The sequence below is a fragment of the Cryptotermes secundus genome, unplaced genomic scaffold (genome assembly GCF_002891405.2).
Source record: "Cryptotermes secundus unplaced genomic scaffold, Csec_1.0 scaffold2252, whole genome shotgun sequence".
Lineage (NCBI taxonomy): Eukaryota > Metazoa > Arthropoda > Insecta > Blattodea > Kalotermitidae > Cryptotermes > Cryptotermes secundus.
This window is the reverse complement of record NW_019732873.1, coordinates 331,179-353,110: the sequence shown is the minus strand read 5'-3', so window position 1 is coordinate 353,110 and position 21,932 is coordinate 331,179. Positions and strand designations below refer to the sequence as shown.

The 21,932-nt window shown below is 44.8% G+C and overlaps 2 protein-coding genes across 5 annotated transcripts in view; one reads left to right on the top strand and one right to left on the bottom strand.

Moving 5' to 3' along the window:
• Positions 1 to 1,294: 1,294 nt before the first annotated feature.
• LOC111867831 (U4/U6.U5 tri-snRNP-associated protein 1-like) overlaps positions 1,295 to 21,932 on the bottom strand; it is a 61,653-nt gene continuing 41,015 nt past the window's right edge. The window contains exons 1-4 of one of the 4 annotated variants that reach the window (XR_002843402.2): positions 4,650 to 4,733; positions 3,563 to 3,696; positions 2,585 to 2,732; positions 1,295 to 1,377 (exon numbers count right to left, since the gene is read on the bottom strand). Coding sequence is in view for 1 of the 4 variants with exons in the window: in XM_033752830.1 (XP_033608721.1) it covers positions 2,601 to 2,732; positions 3,563 to 3,696 (266 nt within the window). In the remaining 3 variants the exon portion in view is untranslated. Of the gene's footprint in view, positions 1,378 to 2,584; positions 2,733 to 3,562; positions 3,697 to 3,851; positions 4,016 to 4,038; positions 4,134 to 4,649; positions 4,734 to 21,932 lie in introns of those variants that run through there. The other 3 variants (XR_002843401.2, XR_004513380.1, XM_033752830.1) reach the window with 3 other exon arrangements.
• LOC111867823 (relaxin receptor 2) overlaps positions 10,394 to 21,932 on the top strand; it is a 60,021-nt gene continuing 48,482 nt past the window's right edge. Inside the window, exons 1-3 of the mRNA XM_033752824.1 lie at positions 10,394 to 10,499; positions 12,851 to 13,216; positions 20,490 to 20,627. Coding sequence (XP_033608715.1) covers positions 13,135 to 13,216; positions 20,490 to 20,627 — 220 coding nt within the window. The 5' untranslated portion in view covers positions 10,394 to 10,499; positions 12,851 to 13,134. The remainder of the gene's footprint in view (positions 10,500 to 12,850; positions 13,217 to 20,489; positions 20,628 to 21,932) is intronic.

Sequence of the window (21,932 nt, the reverse complement as noted above, 5' to 3'; positions counted from 1 at the left end):
GCTGTATATTAAATTCCTTAATCAGTCTTGCTTGCTTACTTCATCCTGTACACCTCCCTAATACTCAAGTGGGTCAATCCCGAGAGACAAGACGAGACTTGGAATCCAGTTATAGAGGAGATGACAAAGTATTCAAAGCTCAGATATTCTTTAGCCATCAAATCTCCTACTCTACTCCATAATCAAAGCAAGTGGCCGATCCTTGTGCCCATGACAACTCTCTTCCCTAAGACCTGCTGCAGAGAAGACTTGACAGCTACAGGACAACTTAGGTGACTTAGTCTGCAGCCACCTGCCCACCNCGAGAGACAAGACGAGACTTGGAATCCAGTTATAGAGGAGATGACAAAGTATTCAAAGCTCAGATATTCTTTAGCCATCAAATCTCCTACTCTACTCCATAATCAAAGCAAGTGGCCGATCCTTGTGCCCATGACAACTTTCTTCCCCCTAAGGCCTGCTGCGGAGAAGACTTGACAGCTACACGACAACTTTGGTGACTCAGTCCGCAGCCACCCACTCACGCTAGTTACTCGCTTGTGGATTTTTATACCCTGAAGATGGAGGCGATACGTTCCTCCAAAACATCTGTTTATACAATATCTATACGGTGCCACATCCCAGAAGACAGCATTCTTCATGAGTGACATTCATTACATACCAAGACACTATACAGTAAAAAAAAAAAGTAAAGTCAGCCCTGTAACAGACCATGGAGGTCCATAGGGTTGTAAAACATTAAGGCTCCCACATTTTCTAGACAATCGGCTCATCGATGGTGGTGAGGTTGTGAGCCTTATGCACCAAGCTATCCCTGTAAGACTGTGGAGGCCCATAGGGTTGTAAAACATTAAGGCTCCCACATTTTCTAGACAATCGGCTCATCGATGGTGGTGAGGTTGTCAGTCTTACACACCAGCTACACTTTACACCCCAAGAAAATTCCTGGTACTCATTTCTGGTAAGAGGCTGAGTTGACCCTAGGGCCATAGTGCAGCTGGAAGGATTAGGTAAATTGAAAAAAATTAATGACCTTCTTGGGACTTGAACTCACGACCTTCAAACATGTAGCATAGTGCCTCAACCAACTATCCTACTGCTTCTAATATTAAACAGTAATGATTAATGTGTTCCTACTAGAACCCCTAAGAAAACTGCAGTATATGATTAAATATGGTACACCATTTATGAAATAGTTAAAATATAAATGCACAATTAAAACCAATACTAGAGTGTCAATATCTCTTAATTTGAATAGGCCTATGTTGTACATAAAGAATCTGCTAATGACTCACCAATCAAAACTTCATTCCAAGCTCCACGTTTGCCTTCTTCTTCCTGACGTGTCTTCTCTTCAATCATTTCCCTCTCAAAGTCCTGTAATGTCAATTTTGTACAAGATTAGCAGAACGCAAATGCGCAGTCCAAAAATTACCAATTCAAAATTACCTTGAGATAGACTGAAATCTGAACTGTTTACGCACCAACCACTGTATAAAACGTTACTGCACTGTAAAGTACTGACTCCACTGCGTAGGATTTGAGTTTCTGACAGCAGTGGTTTTGAAGAGTTCTGTCATCTGGGATATAATGCCGTGTAGTCTGTCGAAAGTCAACAGACATTTTGCAGAAACATGTCACCTCCATCTTCAGGGTTGAAGAATAAATCAAGCAAGAAACCAGCACTGGCAGGTAACAAAGCCAAGCTTCTTACCTGCTTCATGCTGGCTTCTTGTTTCATTTATTCTTTAACCCTGAAGATTCAGGTGACATGTTCCCCCGGAAATTCGGATGATAGCCCAGAAGACAGAATTCTTCTGACTATACTGATCATCTTGAAACTTCTTTGCCAAAATATCTTTCTAATATCATATTATGCTTTAAAGTAACAGATCTATTAGAAGCATACTCTCATTCTGCCAAGCAATGTACACCTGCCAAACTAATTCTGAGTTTGCAGTGAGAATACTGTGACAATTAACATTCACTTCACTTTGCAATGAATAAAATTACAAGAACTATTGGTTTTTGATTTAGTCATGTTCTGAGCTATTTATTCATCCCTATTTCAATTTCACATATAATTCCTAGTAGCGTCTTTTCTACCCTTGTCTCATGCACACGGCACAGGGAGAAAAGAGAAATAAAAGATGGGAAAAAAGGACTGGATTTGAGATTCCTGTAGAGGAGATTAAGAAAGTCACTATCTTCTGGGAAGTCACACCCTGTAAGTCCACTGACATTCCTTCAAATGCTTATGGACCTTATCACATTATACAGCATTTCATTCCAGAAGGTACCACTTGTCAAGAAGAAGAAGAAAAAGGTTCTGCCATCTCAACTATCACATTCTTATTGCATAACGAGTGCTTTCATTTCTAGGATTTCTGTTGGATGTTTCCAGTTCAGTAATTTATATATCCATTACCATGGAATTCAACTGTAATTAAAATATATTCTCATTCTGTTGCAGCTGCAGTAAATAACTGTACATGGGCAATGGAGTGTTCTAGTCTTGACACATGCTAAATCAAATTGCCTTGCCAAGTGTACGTGTATCTGCGGATGGTTATATTGCACTCACTAGTTCCTGAGCGTCCTCATCCGTTGCCAGCCAGACCATAAAGGGGGATGTCACCCAACGCATGGCAGAATTCTGCGGTAGCATTCAGCACAATGGAACCGCCTTCCGTGTTTCCTTCTGAGCTTCTCTCCAGTACTGACTCTGCCACCTACAAACATCACAAATCACAAACAGTCAAATTACGTAGCTATAGAGCATTCTGTTTTGTAGTGTCCATAAATGCAAAGGTGTCCCTATGCTTAATTAGTTATGCTCTAGATGGAGGTCAGTGGCCAGCTCCATGACACTCAGGAGGCCATAACAGGTCTCAATAATCAAAATACAAGGATGACAGTATAAAAAAAGGTAGAGCTCTCCCTGTAACAGGCCATGGAGGCCCACAGGGGTGTGAGACGTCAAGACTCCCATACTTTCTCGACAATAAGCTCACAGATGGCAGTGAGGTTGCCAGCCTTACATGCCAGCTGCCCTTTAGCCCCCCAAGAATATTCCTGGTACTCATTTCTGTTAGCGGCTGAGTTGACACCAGGGTCATAGTGTGACTGGAAGGATTCAGTCAATCTAAAAATCCAATTACCTAACTAGGAATCGAACCCATGACCTTTCAGTTTGTAGCACAGTAAGAAAGGATGATGATATTACTTAAATGCGAAGATATGATTTACTGGTTTGAGGCCTACCACAACGAACTGTGAGAGAAACAATTTAATAGCCCTCAGGTTAAATTACAATAGTTTCTCTAGGGTACAATGGTTTTGTACAGTAACCAAGGAGGAAACATCATAATGAACTTTACTACAAAGTTCTGCATAACATTTTATAACTGGAACATATGGAGACACTGTGTGGGAACTAAACATGGCACAGGATAGGGGCAGGTAAGGGGAGGGTGGCCTTGACTGAACAAGAGAAATGACCCCTACTACAGCCAGACATTTGTGAGAAGGATTAAAAAGGAAATCTGCCGATGTGATGTACCTTTTCTACATTGTTCTTTGATTCTGTAACAGCCTCCTGCAGCTTCAGTCTCCTTGCTTTCTTGAGGGCTACCTGTAGCTCCAGTGCGCTGTCATTGGGCTTAATCTTGATGTTGGACATTATCTCTTCTGGCGCTGAAAGTTGTGTCCGATTATTAATAACATTCAAACTGCTCCTGCACATTTCCTTTCATGATTTCACAGCACACTTCGTAGCGCGAACTATACGTATGGTATCAAATGGCTGTTGATTAGTAAATAATGTATTCAAAAGCCTTGGTGCTTGTCACCTGATTAGGGATACTAAGTCCAGCCAGCATTTGCCTGGTGGTAATGTGAAAAACCATGAAGACACTTAAGTCAGGTTCGCCAGATGTTCCAGCGGAGATTCATGAACACAAGAACCCAGCCCCCCCCCCCCCTTTTTTGTGCTGATTTGAGATCTATTTCAAATTTATGACAACAAGCACTCGTTACCTCACTTGTTTCACTACTATAATGGATGAAAACTTTAGTGTCATCAGCTTTAACCATCGAACGAACTGCCATTTTGGATATCAGTTAAAAGTGATGATCGATGGATCGATAGTGATCGATCTCTCGTGAATTTCATATGCAGCTCCTAATAATTTTGTAGAAACACCAAAATTATTCAACTTATAAAATAATTTATACTCAACATCACACAGCTCTCGTATGCCGAGTGCCATTAAACTACATGAACAAAAACAGGATTAATTTTGAACTTTGATCAAAGATAATGCAATATTTGTACATTTTAAACTGGACTGATAGCTCAGTCGGTTGCTTTTCATAACCATCACTACCATGACAGCCTGAAATCGCTTATAAATACAGCCATGTGTAATATTTGAGGCCCTCACAATGTGCTTATGAGGAGTACTCTCCTCTGGGATGCGACAGCTTAGTCTGGTAAGAGTGCACTCACGTTTCAATGACACCACCGGGCGTTTGTAGTAAAGCGAATTTGAATGCTATGACTGGTGTTTCGTGTGGATTGTCACTTCACGAGCCCATAATTGAGAGTTTCTGGCCGTTTCTGGCACTGCGGGTAACACGTGACTCACCTACGAACAAAATACAGCGATGTAAGTGATAATGAGCTGCTGACCAACGACGGAATTCCCATACCCATAGCTGTGAAACAGTTTACATCAGGGCCCACGCTGATATGACATTTTTCACTCAGAATGACCTTAGGAACTTATAAATTGCTAAGAATCCCTGTGCAATTCTGATAGTCTTAACCGTCTTAACTACTACACGGAACAAAGTATGGCAAAATGTGTGGGGTAAGCAAAGGTTTTTATTTCACGTGTTGATATATAAGATGGAAGCAGTGACGTTATATGTAACTGATATAATGACAATCTATTAATCCAAGGACTATCAGTCTGTCAATAAAGGCCCTGTTGCCGGAAGCCACTCACTCAATACTATAAACGAATGCTGAAGCACTCTGTCTCTTAATAATTTATAACATTACTCGTGCTCGTGCTCGTGCTCGTGCTCGTGTGACTCGCTATGCTCGCGAGTAATGTGGACGATATGTCAAGTCACGAGACAAGCAAATTTTAAATTTAAAAACTATAGCGAATAAATTAATATACGACTGCAGCCTATATACACTACGAGTAAATACGCGGATCCTCACGCACCGAAGCCTGGCGAGCAATTGAAGTAGTGTGGACGAAGATTTACGAGCACAAGTAAAAGCCAGTCGAGTCTCCCGACGAGCACAAGCCTGCCGAGCACGAGTAATGTGGACGCGTCTTTATACACATGCACCCATAGATAAACTATAAATTAAGAGAATGACGTACAAAAATACTGAAATGTTTGCATGTGATGCATTTGTTTGTCTCTAATTGACTGTTCACCTCGACTCAAATGGAATCGTTCAGAAATACACACTTACATGCCTCAGTTCACTTCACTAACATTCCCGCTAGAAAACTTGCTTACAAACTTACGTTTAATAATATTTTTATTGATAACATTAAGGTTGTGGGTCTCTGTACTGAAACACAGACGACGACACATTTAAAAATAATTTTGAAGATCGATTATTTATATTTGGCTTATTTTCGTCCATTTTCTATTTCGATATGAAGCCATGAAGGGAAAAGACCACTCAGAAAGAATTAGACATAAACTGGAGGATAATATTAAAGTTTATTAAAGGTACAGGGTTGCTGATGGGATAATCACAGGGTATGCTCAACAGATCATGATTGCTCATGTTGTTTGATATCCATAAATTCCTATTCTGCTCAAATTATTTAAAATACTATTCTAACACCCGTTGAAAATTCAACGAGACGTCTCATCATTTATTACGCAAGATTGCGTACTCATAACTTCCCTTGCTTTCTCCCATATTGCTTTCAAATCCTTCAAGTTATCGCATCGACACGTCGAAGCCGACGGTGAATGCCATCTCCCACGAATAACACGCACAAATACTCAATCGTAATTTGTCTTCTTTATAAGGTGTACTACACTTCACATAACCACAACAAAATTCTCTCCATACTCACACAATAGACACGATACACCGAAACAAAATTCTGCGTGCTCATTCGTGACCTACCATATACCTTATGTTCTTGCAGCGCGTTAACGCTTGAGAATTCGTTACTATGGTAACCTAAAATTGCTCAAACACAATGAAAAATCACACGCTTACCAACTATTCATGTATATCTATATACATAAAACGGTTAATATGTATGTATATAACGGTTAATATGTACTCTTGTCTTCATGGCGTTGTGCTAATTCATGAGGTACAGGGACAACTTTACCTTAAGTTCTATGTATTTTAGTAAATATACAATGTGGAAGGAAATGGTTTTAATTGGTGCAGAGTCAGTGGTGTAGTCCCCCCCCCCCAAAAAAAAGTTAAAAGTACCAGTGTGTATGGGCAGGCAGTTTCGAGCCGAATGAAATGCATAAAAATCATGAAGTCAATGTCGTTGCTTGACAACGGCTGCTAACTTTAGTGTGCAGACTGAACAAGCAGCTCATGGGGCCCACATACTTGGAGGGGCTGCGCCCGCCACCTCACAGGTGGCAAACTAAACACTCTACAATAACGGTTATACTTTCTGGCTATAACTCCGTGTAGCCTGTTGAAAGTCAACCGACATTTAGGAGGAACATTTCGCCTCCATCTTCAGGGTTTAAGAGTAAGCCAAACAAGAAACCAACATGAAGCAAGCCGAGACGTCGGCAGACTTTTAACGGACTACACGGCGTCACATCCCAGAAGATAGAATTATTCATAACCACCTCTGTGAGAACCCCAAGTCCTACAAAGGCCACAGTAACTTTATACCCATACTTCACGTCACAGACGAGCAGTAGGGCTCGAGCACAGCCCTGCCTGGTGGAGGACTTCGATATCTAACAGTAGTACTTTCACATTCCGCCATCAGAGGTCTCTGCAGGAACTCTGTTAGCCTCTTCTGACAGTAAAGGTGTTTTCAGGTCTCTTTTTAAAAGACTTGAGATCTCGTATCACATCGCAATATGCACCTGATGTGCTTTGAAACCAAGTGGAGCTCAGAGAACTAACTAACGCATATTTCAGGGTTCAGTTTTCCGTCAGTTCCAATACTTCAAACCTGCACAATGAAAAGCAATATCTGACAGCAAATTAAGGCCGTTCACTTGCAGCGCTCGGCGTAAAGTGTACTGACTGTGCAGTGGCGGCTCATCAGTAGCAGCGACGGCATGGTACCCTGTACTGCTGTTCCTTGGACGCGGGGAAACCTCAAAGTAACACAGGCAAAAAACGCTCGAATGCAGAGAGGGATGGCGTTAACAATTAAATCAATCTGTTTTGACGTAAAGGAGAGGTGTGAAGGGGAGGAAGAGGAATGACGGTTGAACGAACATACAGAAACAGGGAATACGGTCAGTAAGGGGGTGAGGGATGAAAATACGAAAGCTATTGTTTTCCCCGAGAAACTAAACCTGCGCAAGAACTAAAATGTCACGAAAAGAAACGGGATTTTGCTCGTTAGATTTAAGTTTCTATAGGAAATAGTGAGAATTTCCGTTCAGGGTACGACGGACATGGCAAGAGCAATACGTTTAAATTTGTACCTGACGCAAGACTGGTCATGAGAACGGCAGGCTGTAGAGAGGAGTTACTGCGTAATGCGAATGCTTAGCAAAATTCACCAAAATTCTTGCATGGACTGTACCCTTACAATCTTCCGTAGAGAGGTGTTGTGTCATTTCGATCTAAGTAAGCAGTTCTGTTCTACTTTGAAATTCAAATTACACGGAATAAATTAATCAAAATAATAATGTCGGTTCTTAAAAGTAATTGGTAACGCAGGTTCCTGCACGCTGTTGTCATGGTAACCCATAAAATTATGTTCAATTCTTCTGAATATATCGAAGAGACCGGGTGTGTTCCTCTCGAAAACGTGACAGTATTAAGATATCTGAACGCAGTTAATAGAGTTAGACAAAATTGAAATAAATTCTGTACGGGGTCAGTAACCAGCAAATATTCAATTTCGAGAAATCAAATCGTTCACAGATAAGTGACGTAAGTGTTTCTCCAGAAATCTTCCGTGTGCACAAGAGAGGAAACTGTACCATGTAACTGCGTGCCGAGACATTGCTAGCAAGCCGTTCGTAATTCGGAAGGAAAAAGTATCCTTTCATATCCTGCGGCCTCAATTGCGCTGGCGAAGCAGATGAAGATGATGAGGATGATGGTTAAAAGGATCCGGGAAGAACAGAGTAGTAGAATAGAGCGAACATATACAGGGAGATTCACTTGGAGGAGGTCCCAAATTAATAATTATACAATACGAAATACAGATCTGCACATGAAAACGAAACCTAGCAGCACCGACCTGGTGGCTGCCTCCCCGGTTTGTGCCACTTACTTCATTCTACGAATCCCACCTGTCATGCTGGTTCCAGCATTCGCGAGCACGAAGCGTCCTGTCGGCCTGTGTCTCCGGGCGGAGGGAAACCAAATCACGCGCCAAGCTCCGTTCCTGTCGCCCAAATTATTGCGCGATCTATATGCACTAATTTCGGGCCTTCTCTGAATCACCCTGTAGATGGAATGGAAAGAGAAGAGAAGCAGAAGTAAAGAAACGGGGGAAGAAACAAAGGATAAGAGATGAAGAACACGAACTAAGCATAGAGGTTCACGGGAGGAGGCGGTAGTGGCATAAATTGAGGTACATTGCCTTCCTAAAATTTCCGGGAGAGACCGAGGAAAACCATGTATGTAGGGAAGCAGAAGTGCGAGCAACACCTGTCTGTGGTGCCAACCGCCTCACTTGCATCGTGACAGCAGAGTCCAAACTAAATTAAAACCCGCCACTGGGCACGATCCTGAGCCAGTTCCATCCAACTCATACTTTATGATTCTTCTCAATGTTATACACCATCTTCTTCATAGTTTTCCACATCAAAATTCTATGCACATGCCTTGTCTCCCCCTCCCAGCATCTCGTATTCCCCTAGATCATCCTAGTGAAAGGCATGGGCTGGGGATGTAGAAGGCAGGGTGCTGAAGGGAGTGGATTTGGAGCTAATGGGGAGGATGGAGAAAATAAGATAACAAGGAGCTTAATAATTTGTGCTCCTAATGAAATATTTTTAGGGTGATAAAATCAAAGGGAGTGAGACGGGTGGGACACGTAGCATGCATACAGCATTTCAAGGAATTCCCGAGACTTCCGATTTTGTCGTTCCAGAATCGCATAGATTGATATCTGACGGGAACTTGGAAACGCTACTACACCTCATACATCAACATCAAAATATTATCTATACTCACAGAATAGACACGATACACTGAAACAAAGGGATACTCCTTCGCTTATGACCTGCTACATAACTCGTTCATGCAACACGATAGCGCTCCACAGTTTGTTGCCAAGGGAACCTGAAACTGCGTATTGACAATAATAAACCTCATGCTTTCGAAATGTTTATTTGTGTGTGGGGGTATGTATGCCCGTCAATCACTGGTCACGGTGACAAGTCGAGTCTGTTTCCTGCCGCAGTTTAGCCCAGTTTCCACACACCTCAGTACGAACCTGTTGGGCGCCAACCCTCTGCGCATGTGTAGCAAACGCCCGGCACCCGCAAACAGCCCCGCAGGAGGGACGGCAGTAAGCGTCCGTCTCCCAGAGTGAGCAGTGTTCGCGTCGAGTTGCGATTGTTACAGCGTCGCGACGCCGAGCTACTTATCGAAGGACGTCGACAGGTACCTCGGACTAAACAAGTGGGACATTTGAAAGCAACCAGCAGCATAGAGGCATTCATTAAGCCTATAAGTCACATCGGTTACTATAGATACCACCTGGCGTAACGTTACAAAACTCTGCATTCTGCCCACACAGTGTATCTGCGTGTTCCGTATGGTTCTCACAGTAAACAGCGACTGTTTCCCTAAACAGAATTAACCGGTTGGGCTTTGTAGCGGAGACGTAATGTTTCCTGTGAGGTACGGACTGAACATACTAAAACTCTCCATTCTGCCCACACAGTGTATCTGTGTGTTCCGTGTGGCTCTCACAGTAAACAGCGGCTGTTTCCCTAAACAGCATTAACCGATTGGCCTCTGCAGTGGAGACGTAATGTTTCCTGTGAGGTACGGACTGAACATACTAAAACTCTGCATTCTGTCCACAGAGTGTATCTGTGTGTTCCGTATGGCTCTCACAGTAAACAGCATTAACCGGATGGGCTTTGTAGCGGAGACGTAATGTTTCCTGTGAGGTACGGACTGAACATACTAAAACTCTGCATTCTGCCCACACAGTGTATCTGTGTGTTCCGTATGGCTCTCACAGTAAACAGCGACTGTTTCCCAACTCTGAATTAATCGACTGGCATTCCTATTGGTCACACAGCATGCTTACTGTGAGGTACGGACTGAGTCTTAAATGTTATTCACATTAACTTCAAAATTAAGCTCCACTCCACCAAAAATATTTTCCCAAATTGTACAGCTCGACATTAATTCAGAAAAACAAATTCCAGGATTGAAAGCCAAAATTAGCAACAGAAGTGATGAATATTTAATTAAGCGTTCGATATGTCTCAAAATTTCAGAAACTGGGGTAAACACCAGATAATAGAGAAGTTTGTAGCACCATAAAGGAACGTCAATAGTTCCATTTCGAGCACTCACGGTTAATCGTAACATTCAGCATCGAGAAAGGAAACAGAAATTAGAGGCTTCTGGAAGATCTTTTAAATAAGCGTTTTTCGTGAAAATGACGACAAAGGAGAACCGCCGGCGCCCAGAATTAGATCTATTAGCAGCGAGCGCGTGCAATCATTTACCGGCGCACTAAGTTCCCATAATCTCAGCATCATTACTGTTTCATTGTGCAGGGAGGCTTTCTGAAAAACACTGCCTACCGCACAGTCCCGCACGAATGAGCCAGACTGGGAGCAGAATTTCGCGTTACATAACAACAATTTGACCAGTTATTTTGTGTGGGTGTGAAACACGGTCTCTTAGTTTCACACAAAAACATAAACCCGGGTGTGGTTATGACAATATTTGTACGTAACAAGCAAGCACTTCCGAACGAGAACAGATGACAGAGTTCTCCGGGAGAGGGTGATGCATCAGGGAATTCACACACAGTTTCATGGCAAGACTCCCTATAAAACGTAAACTTGGGAGATCAAGAAGAAGACGGGTGGACAACATTAGAATTGAAGAAAGCAGTCTTCTGGGATATAGCACCGTGTAGATGTGGTGTTAGCCGACGTTTCGGAGGAACGTATCGCCTCCATCTTCAGGGGAGAAGGAAAAATAAGAAATCCGCAAGCGAAGAGACCGTGAGAACAGGTATAAGCACACTGCTTATTTTACCTTCTACCCTGAAGATGGAGGCGATACCTTCCTCCGAAACGTCGGTTAACACCACATCTACACGGTGCCACATCCCAGAAGACTGCTTTCTTCATAGTCACCGCCGTGAAAACCTCAAATCTTACAACATTAGAATTGAGCTTCAGGAGTCAAGTTGTGACGAGAGGTGGATGGAACTAGAGCAGGACCGTGTGCAGTGGCGTGGTTTGTTATTAGAATTAACAGGCAAGTGAGCAGGCAGTGCACTGATTAACTTCGTGATTACCCCCATTTTAATTAAATCGACGGGTTTAAACTGGGCTCAACACACAGCTCTAACGGAGGAAATAACAAATACATGCATAATTTTTGCAGAGAATCCTGTCAAAAGCAACAACTAGGAAACCCCGATAACGAAATTCCAGGAGTGTAACAGAATACTAAATAAAAATTATCAGCAATTTGATTAATCTGGCTCAGAATTACATCCAACGGCCCCGGAGACTAAAGCGGACAAACTCGTAGTTCCGAGGTTAATGGATTGAGCTTTCCCACCCCTTCCCCTTCCATCTTCAGGCCATGGTGCTCAATTGTCTACTTTAAACCTGTAATATACTTTGTTCAGTCGTCTGTTAAGTCATTCTGTATCAGGTACAAATGCTATCCGTTTGTTTCTGTAGTTGCAGAAGGATCTGTAAGGTAAATCAGGAACTGACAAGTTATACATATGTATGCTTACATACAGCCAATAATGGTGACTATAGGTACCGCTAGCTCTGGCACTTCCTCAAGGGCAAGCCTGTATTTAGACACTGGCTTCTCATCACGGAGCCCGACTTTAGTGCCGGGTGAGGTCCTGTGAGACGCACGAAGTGCTGTTGTAGCCGCATCTTCACCGAGTTCCCTCGAGTTTCTGCATTGCGGCCGCTGAGGTGTGCGGTACCCTGACGAGGCAGCACACTGGAGCTCCATCTCTGACCCGGTGCTTATAGAGTCAGGAAATGAATTACTTTCTTACGTGTATGTTTCATACGCTTTTCAGAACAAACAGCGGCTATTTCCCTGAACGACAGTAAAAGTTTTGTTTTCACGGTACAGACACAGTGTGTTCTCTGTGAGGTAGGAACTGAGTTCTTAGGTGAATTTCGTTGTTCTAAAGGTCATACAGGTTTCTCGGTTTTCCTGCCTCCAAGCAAATGCTGAGGCGGTTCCCAAGTTCCCAGTTGCTGCTGTGTGCTTCTCACGTAGGCCCCCCCCCCGGTTTGAGCTCATCAAAATCTCCCAGGAGTCTTTGCAAATTATGCGACTTTCCATTAATCGGACAATCAAAATTCCGCGGCCCTTGTTCACGGCTGTACACGAAAGTAATTATCTAACCTGTAATAACGAATTATTTCCCTAAACACCCAGGCTAGTGAGTACTGCTAAGGCTCCATGTACCAGGCCGTCGGTTTGGAGTGGCCCCCCCGATCTCCTCACTCTGGCTTCGTACTTTAGAGAGTTAACAATTGCACATTCACTAGAAGAGCTGAGCGTCTCAAGAGCAACACAGTGAAGAAGCGTGTTTCTCCACGGGCAGTGCTACATGTTGAACTGAACATTGACTCCGTACGGACGGACGCCAACCGAAAGTGCAAGGGAACACAGGATCACTTACGGCACCATAAGTTAACCTCACTGTGGTAATCGCATACATGGTTGGCCAGAGGGCATGGACGCTGTCTACTGTGCGTGAATTCGCCATGTTTCTACACGTGCTCACTATTGCCATCTTCAGTAAGTATCACTGAACAAGTTTTGTAATACGTAGTGTCGTTCCACAATTTCATGTGAGCTTAGCAAGTAACTGTCGAGTGTTAACATTAACGGAAGTCGTGCAGTAGGTAATGAAACAACGAGCAGTCTTGTTTCAGTGAACGTGCCTATTCTGTGAGTACCGATAATATTTTGTTGTGGATGTATGAAGTGTAGGCCCCAGAGCCACTGTCCTTCAGCCGGGTGTGCTTCTGCTGCCCTATGAGTCCACAGATATTCTTCTTATTCCATGTTTTAATCTAAATAATAATATTTAATATCAGTTGTTTTGTTCTGTCCATGCACAGAATTTGTTTATGTATTCGTGCTGACTCTAACTGGCCTTTGGGCTACTNCCCCCCCCCGTCTCCACGGTGTTTTATTCACTTTTATACCCTGGGCGCAGAACACGCACACAGCTGAATGAATTTATATATTTACTGCATTGCTCTTCAGTTTGCAGGGATGTATAGCGAAACGGGCGGGCAGACGGCTGCGGAATTTACTTTGATTATCGTCATATATTAACCAACCAACTTCTGGAGAAGCTAGTAGTGTCTCAGCTAGTTACGAAAATCCCCACCCTTCATGAAACCGGAAGTTTCTCTGTTGCGCTCACCAGAGCCCAGCACTGGTCCCTATCCGAGCCAGATGAACCCAGGCCACTTCTTCGAATACTATTTATTTAAGATCTGCTTTAATATTATCCTGCAACCTGTTCATATGTCTCACAAATGGCCTCCTATATTTATATTTTCTGTCCACAAATTTATTTACACATTTCAACTTCACCTTGTGTGGTGCGTGTTCCTAACTCACTCGACATCCTGTAACCTCTTCAGCTGAAACCGTGTCATTAAATAAGAAACTAAACGCGAGGTGGTCTAGCGATACCGTTCTAGGTGTCCGGTTTGAATCTCGGTCAGGACGCCAGAGGTTTCTCGTGGTTTTCCTTAGTTCCTCCAAGCAGTACCTCGAGTACACCATGCCCGTTTCCTTCCAACTTCCTTCCAATTCATCGGGATCACCCCCCCCCCATGAAATCCATAAGAACGAACAGATGATGTGAAGACGGTAGAACTAGTGGCGCACGACACATCACCACTTCGGTTCTGCCAGCGTGCTCTTTTAGAGGTGATCACTATCACTGCAAAATGTTTAGGGCACCCTGTACTTAGCAGACAACTACTGAAACCTGACCCGTGATCAAAGCGTTAACGCTATGCCATGCAGAGGGCAGTAAGTACAGCACAGCCTCAAAACACGGAAGTGACGCACTAAGCTTACGGGTGAGGGGTGCACCGCTACGGCTCCGTACAATTGCTGCATTTCAGCTTCTCACAGCGGTTACCACAACGAGTGTTGCGGTCTGGAATGTGATGCAGTATAATCCGACGTTTCGGAGGAACGTACTTCAGATCGCTGCTTGCTTCTTGCTCGTCGTTCGTTCTCCCCGAAACGTCGGTGAAATCTTATGGCGTCACATCCCCCCAAATAATATTCTTAGAAAACATTTGCTTGAATTAAATGTTTCCAGGTCGATGGATTGTACTAGATATGTGCCGTGAAAGGTTTGCCAGACTGTATCGACATGGGATGCAGTCATACCAACTGTAAGGTTTATACGTTATTATTCACAAACTGTTGTGTGAAATCAAGTAACCCACTGTTTAGCTGGCACTCCGTAAAGTTGCTTCTTTCCCGACACGAAGAGAGAATTGTTGATATGTTTTACGGAACAGAAATTCATTCCAATTGGCTGCTTGAACAGAAATGAAGCCCGCGTCCTGACAGTTGAGTAGCCGTAACCTTGTCATCCTGGTAAAGTTCATAATGGGGGACATTATGCGAGCTGTCCGTGTGTAACCACTCAAGAACCGCCGAGCGGACTCTAACGAGATCTGACATCTGTTGAGTATTAATTAAAATGCAGTGACACGCTTCAATCTGAACTAAACTCAGGCAACAATGACGGACACTAGACACGATGAAGGACGCGCGCACCTCGAGCGGAACTCGCACATCCCCTGACGTCGTATACACTGGTAATATGTTGCGAGGGAAATCCAGAAGAACCAGGCGTGGGAGAGATGACAAATGCAAGGCAAGACAGAAGTTGCGAGAACTATGTGCGCGTGACACAACGCATTCTCTGCATGGCTTACTCTACTACCCTCTCACTCTCTGAACTACAAGTATATTGTGTCCAATGGCAAGAAGACTGGCGAATCGTAAAGGATCTGAAAGGAAGCGGTCACGACCTAATTGTGGCAGTATACTGGGATTTTCCTGGAAGGACTCATGAAAACCACGGTAAATCTTAGTGAGGCTAACCGATGTCGACCCAAGAACCCCTGGAAAACACATTTACAAATTTACCTCAACCTGCTCGGTTGAGATGGTATAGAATCAGCTGGCTCAGGACAGAGTCCAGGGGCGATATATTGCGAACACGGCAATGCACCTTCAGGTTCCATATAAGGTGGGGAAATCCTTGAACCGTTAAGCGACTGTCAGATTCTTCACAGAGGTTCTATTCAGACTACAACAGTGAAAATCGGCCTTAGTGAAGCATATGGAAGGGTGGATGACAGCAGAATAGTCGAAACATTCCTAGGACAGCTTACTGAGTAAGTGTGAATTTAAATTCTTCGCTCGGACCACCCGTGTCTCAAACATCGGCAGGGGATCTGAAAAGTGCATTACAGAGAACAGAGCCCAAGGACCTCCTGCCTGGGAAGGACGCGTACTGAGCACGGTCCTTAGGGAGATACTTGTGTGTGACGCGATCGGAGAGCAAACATACGACGAGCGGCAGGCTCGACGCCGGGAAACCGCACAAAACAATTCCATGGCAACCGGCCCGTGCAGCAACATCGCTTAGGGTGACTTGGCACGCTCTGCTTCCCGGGGGTTCGCCTAGCGTTTCGCGGCTCACTCAACTCACTCCTCAGCAGCTGGACTATGATCCTATGCTACAGAATAACGAACTCAAAACGTTCATTTTAAGGTACTATACCGGTATTTGTCTCAAGGGAGTGGAGAAAACCGGAGTCCCGGTTGAGGATCGAACCGAACACCTTCAAAACAAGAGTTTTGACCATTAGCGCTAAGCCAACCCGCTCGGCTTATTTTCTGCTACGTATATGCGTACTCATGCGTGTTTTCATTAATACTCATGTGGAATGGCGGATCTACAATCTAGGGCACTGACTTTCCAACTCAGTGACGTGTGCGCGCTACAAGTCTGTTCGATTCAGAAGTTTAACATCAACATTTTCACCTATTTCCAGGTCTACCCGTGTCCCTATTCTCTTTCACATTATACAGAGTGCCCCAGGAGGAAAGGTCAATATTCTGGGAGGTCATAGTATCAGTCATTCTAAGCAAAAGTGTGTATGTGTACATGTGTCCTATTCCGAACGGTTTCCGAGATAGAGCTATTTCACTGTACAGTTCCAAAACCGTTGAAAAGAAAGAGATATTACGTACTCTTTCTAATACCGGTATTTATTGTTCAAGTGACAAAGGTGGTACAGTTTACCTAGTGTAATACATTTCCGAAAATTCCACCGTCAACATTAGTGCACTTTGAACTCGTGTGAGGACATGACGTGTTCCTCGTCTGTACAGTGTAGGTGTACTGTTCAGTGAAACAATTGTATCCCGAAAACCGTTCGGAATACGTCACATGTACATACACACATTTTTGCTTAGAACGATCGACGCTATGATCCCCTAGAATTTTGACATTTCCTCCTGGGACACCCTGTATAACAAAGAGGCTGCCACAGTGGTAGATACCCCATTTGTAATATTTTAGCTGATAACGGCCCGCATGACATACTGTTAACGTGTTTACATGTTTTTACGAAAGTTTAAAGCGGTTTCATTTCCAGCAGCTGGGAGGTTAATTTACAAATCAAACAGTTGCCACCGCAGTGAACAGCCAGTTTGATTTCATCTTGTGGAAACAGCCGTTGGCACACGCAACACTACAACAGCACGCGCTCTTCTGTGGAGAGTTGGGATGAGCGAAATTTCGCAATGCGAACCTTCGTAAAGCGAGGGCTGCCCCTAGTAGTAAGCTTCCCCCCACCCCAAAGCTGTCCGCTTTCCTTTTCGCAAGCACAAACTCCGCAATAGAAGGGCCACTTCCTCCATATTCAATGTGGAGACAAATCTGTGCATGAACACCATGCCATGAAGATGTACAGAAGAATGGAGATGAACTCCATGCATTCACCGGACGTCGCAGTGGCTATCATACCTGCCTCGTATTCGAGAGATCCCGCGTTCAACCCTCACCACGGATATCAACTGTCCTGAGTAATAGCTTTGGTGGTTTTCCTCAGTCACTCCAAATGCATACCGGTACAGTACTTCAAATCAGGCCACGATCGCCTCCTTGCAGATCCTTGCCTTCCAGTTCTTTACTCACCTATCGTCCTATCGTTCGACGCTGCCCGAGCGTAAAACAAGACAACAGAGTCCTGACAATCGGTTTGTTAGTCAGTAAACTCAGCGCCTTCTATGGATCTCTCAGGTTCAGAACTGTTTAGAAAGGCCTGAACCAGGCAGATCACATTTATCTGAGACCCACTTTGACGTGCTACTCTCCAGGATGTGGGTTTGCCACAGTACTTCCGCACCTTAGCGACCTGTAAGCACGATGCACGCGCGCCAAGTGTCCTGTGCGCGCCGCGTGCTGCGGTCACAGGGTCAAGGCTTTTCTTCACAAGCTCTGGCTAACCACTGCTGAGCCCTGTGAGTGAGGAAGCACCGCAACGAGCCTAGCGGCGCCTTCCATTCTGAGTTATGTAACACGGACCCAGAAACTTAATAATGTTTCCTGTCAAATTCATACTGGCTCATTAAACAGAAGCTTTTTTGAACAAGACGTCAGGAGTAATACTCACCTCGCGTTACAACAGGGGTGGACAATCAGTTCATACTCAGGGAGGCCGGACAGGGCCACTTCGAAATGGCCATGTTCTGAAAAGTCTCGCGAGAGAAATCATATCATCGAACATTGTTAAACAAATATGAATTATGTACACTGAAAGCACACAAACCCTTCGACACATACAGGTATATGCAGTTTGTAAGCGCGAGATTTCGGGTATCCATAGCAACGAATTGTCGGGCGTTAACAGGATTCATGGACGTAAGTTTTGTCGTAATTCTCGAACGAGCGAGCAGACTCTGTTTCAGTGTTTCGTGTCTATTCTGTGAGTGCTGCTGCTAATATTTTGCTGTGGATATGTGAAGTGTAGTATACTTTATGAAGAAGACAATTTACGATTGAGTGTTTGTGCGTGTTATTCGTGGAAGATAACGTTAAACGTCGGCCTCGATATATCATTCGATAACAGGTAGGCCTGGGAATGAATACGGGAGAAAGCAAGGAAAGTTAAGAAAATGAAAGCTTATACAACATATGAGGAAACTTCCAATTGAATTGAAGAAAGCAGTCTTCTGGGATTTGGCACCGTGTATATGTGGTGTTAACCGACGTTTCTGCTTTACCGTTTCTCACGGTGTTGTCGCTTGCAGATTTCTTAAACTTTTTCTTCAACCCTGAAGATGGGGGCGATACGTTCCTCCGAAACGTCGGTTAACACCACATATACACGGTGCCAAATCCCAGAAGACTGCTTTCTTCATAGTCACCGCCGTGAAAGCCTCAAATCTTCCAATTGAATTATCCACGGGTGTTGCATTAATGATGATGATGATCATGATGATGATAATAATAACAATAATGAAGAGTGCCGTCTTCTGGGATGTTGCGCCGTGTAGATATTTTCTAAACCGACGTTTCGGAGGAACATATCGCCTCCGTCTTCAGGGTATAAATATCCGCGAGCGAGGAACCAGCGTGATCAGGTGGCTGCAGTATGCATACATTTAGACTTTAGTTGCCACTTTCAGGGTGGGAACGCACGACAACGAAACTGCTAAGGATGTCACTCTCCGATCGGGGAGTTAGTCTGCGACGGTGCATCTGAGCGACACGTGTTCCGACAAGTTGTACAGAAAAGTGAAACTCCCCCCCCCCCCGAAGCCGCGATAGCGCAGACACTATAGCGACTGACTACGGGCTGTAAGTTCCGGTAAGGTCAAGAATTTTCACTTCTCCATGTCGTCCGAACCGGCCCCGGGGTCCACCAAACCTCCCTGCCAATGGGTACTGGGGGCTCTTGGATCTTGCCATATCACAGGCGGTTAGTCGCCAGCTTTCCACAGCGGGGACCCGGGTTCGAGCCTAGGTAAGGTTGGATTTGTGGTGGACAAAGTGGCATTGGGACAGGTTTTCTCCGAGTACTTCAGTTTCCCCTGCCGATCTCAATTTACTACTCCACATAAGGGAGCATATCATCTATCAACCGAGGCTGGCACAATAGGGCAATTAGTGGCCGCCGTACCGGGTGGACTTAGTTTCACCCCATCCCAACAAACTAAAAACATTTTCCCCGCGGGTAAAGCGACTGGGACGCGAGGCTGAACACCCCCCCCCCCNGTGCCGAGGACAAGAAAATGCGGATCTATACATGCAATCCCCATACGCCTTCATGGTGTAGTGCTTGATTACTTAAGCACAGGGACAACTTTGCCTTACACGTTTCCCCCATAAGGACGCTTTTCCAGGAGCGCGTGTGGGTGCGTCGCCGGGAACCACTGACACGAGCGGAGCCGTTTCTGCGCCTCACACGACTGACCAGTGGCTCGCAGAGCGGAAAAGGAGTGAGGTCTCGCGGTCTTCGGGATAACTAAAAAAAGGGAGCAAATGCGGCGGAACTGCTGCACTTCCTGGTTTTATTGTTTTATTTATTTGAAGACTTTCTGGTGAGGTGTGGCGCCGTGTAGTTTGGTCTACCGCTGCCTCCACCTTCAGAATCATCCGAGACGTCAGTAAATACCAGACGACACGGCGTCACCTCCCACAAGACAGTGAACTTCACAGTCACTCACACCTCAGGGGATCAAACGGAGGGGTGAGGGGGTGGCGTGGCAGATGCACACGTGGGACAGACGATGAGTGTGCACAAGATGCAGGTCGGTAACCTGACGGGAGGAGACAGACCGACATCACACAAGTGTCACGCATGTTTGTGCTCCGCGAGGGAACAGGCAACTTCGGTTCAGACGAGTGCCATGATGAGTAGCTTGGCCTTGGTCTTGCAGAACGCTGCCAGACGCGCAGCCCACGGTAAAGTTGTGCGTTCACAAAACGTTATGTTTCTGTTTTCAGCCGGGGGTTCCTGGGCCGGAAGTCATGTTTGTGGCGATGGAGAGTTTCGGTGCAACAGTTCGCGCTTGTGTGTCCCCCAGCACCGGAACTGCGACAAGCGAGCGGACTGTCCCGACGGAAGTGACGAATGGAACTGCTGTAAGTACAGAGGACGGAACTGAAGCGCTATTCCTGCTCGCTGCAAGCAACTGCCTGTCGAAACAACTACATCACTAAGTAACGAACTCCATTAGAAGCTGAAAGTCGCTCAGCTGGTCAGCAAGTTCTCCATATTGCATCTCTTTAGGCCACAGTGGACATATGCACCACCTGCTTTAGCACACTAAAACTCTGCATTCTGCCCATAGTATATCTGTGTGTTCCGTATGGCTCTCACAGTAAACAGCGGCTGTTTCCCTAAACAGCATTAACCGGTTGGGCTCTGTAGCGGGAGCGTAATGTTTCCTGTGAGGTATAACCCGGCCACCCTGTTCCTGGGGGATATAAATATGGGGACCTGGCCCTCCAGGTTGGGGAAGTCTAAAAAATTTGAGACAGTGAAATGTGATCATGAGTCCTGCGGGACTCGGACCTGTGAATGACTGTGCTGGCGAAGACCAGCAGAAATGTAAACGACACACCCATCATCTCATCAGAGAGGATGTTAGCAAGTTTTCAATTGGAAAATAAAATTGCTGGTCGTCAGTCTCGAGGGACTTGTCGCCAACAGGAACTGATTGGCGGTAAACCGCCAGCCGTATAGTGACTCTGACTCACTGCCGTGTTCGCAAGAGGTTACCACTGGACACTATCCTAAGCCGGAAGAATCCCATCCACACTCACATACTCCTTTAAAAGCAATTCTAGGGTCCAGGTTTTGGTCTCCAAATGTATATTACAACCTGTCAGAGGCTATTATTCCTCCCTCGTATTCGCAGGGTCTCGGGTTCAATTGTAGACCAACTGACCGAATACTTAGGCTGAGGTTTTCCCCATATTACGTCATGACCGTTTCCTTCCACACCCTCTTCAGTTCACTACTGCCCAACTACCATACGGTCCAGCGCCATAGTCTCAGTTAGGCAGAGCGTCGCTAAACAAGCAAAGTGGACGCTGAGAACATGTGTTTTGCAACAGTACAGTTAGCGCTCGCTAATCCGGATCCAGTGGGGGGAGGCGTCCGGATTAATGAAGGAAAGTTCGCCCTAGAAGAAACTTAGAAAACACATAAATGGAAAATTTAATAATATAGGTAGTGCTTATGAAAATAAATAATTTCTTCCTCCGTCAAAGCTGAAATCCAGGGTCTCCTTCATCGAGCTCAAGCCAATCTCGGATGTTTTCTTGCGTGGTTTCAGTCTCTCCAGCTGCCCTCAGCACAGCCTGAAAGTCCTCTTGCTCCTAAACCCCACGTGTCATTTGGAGTATGTACTCAAATGTGTACAGAATTTCTAATTATTCATA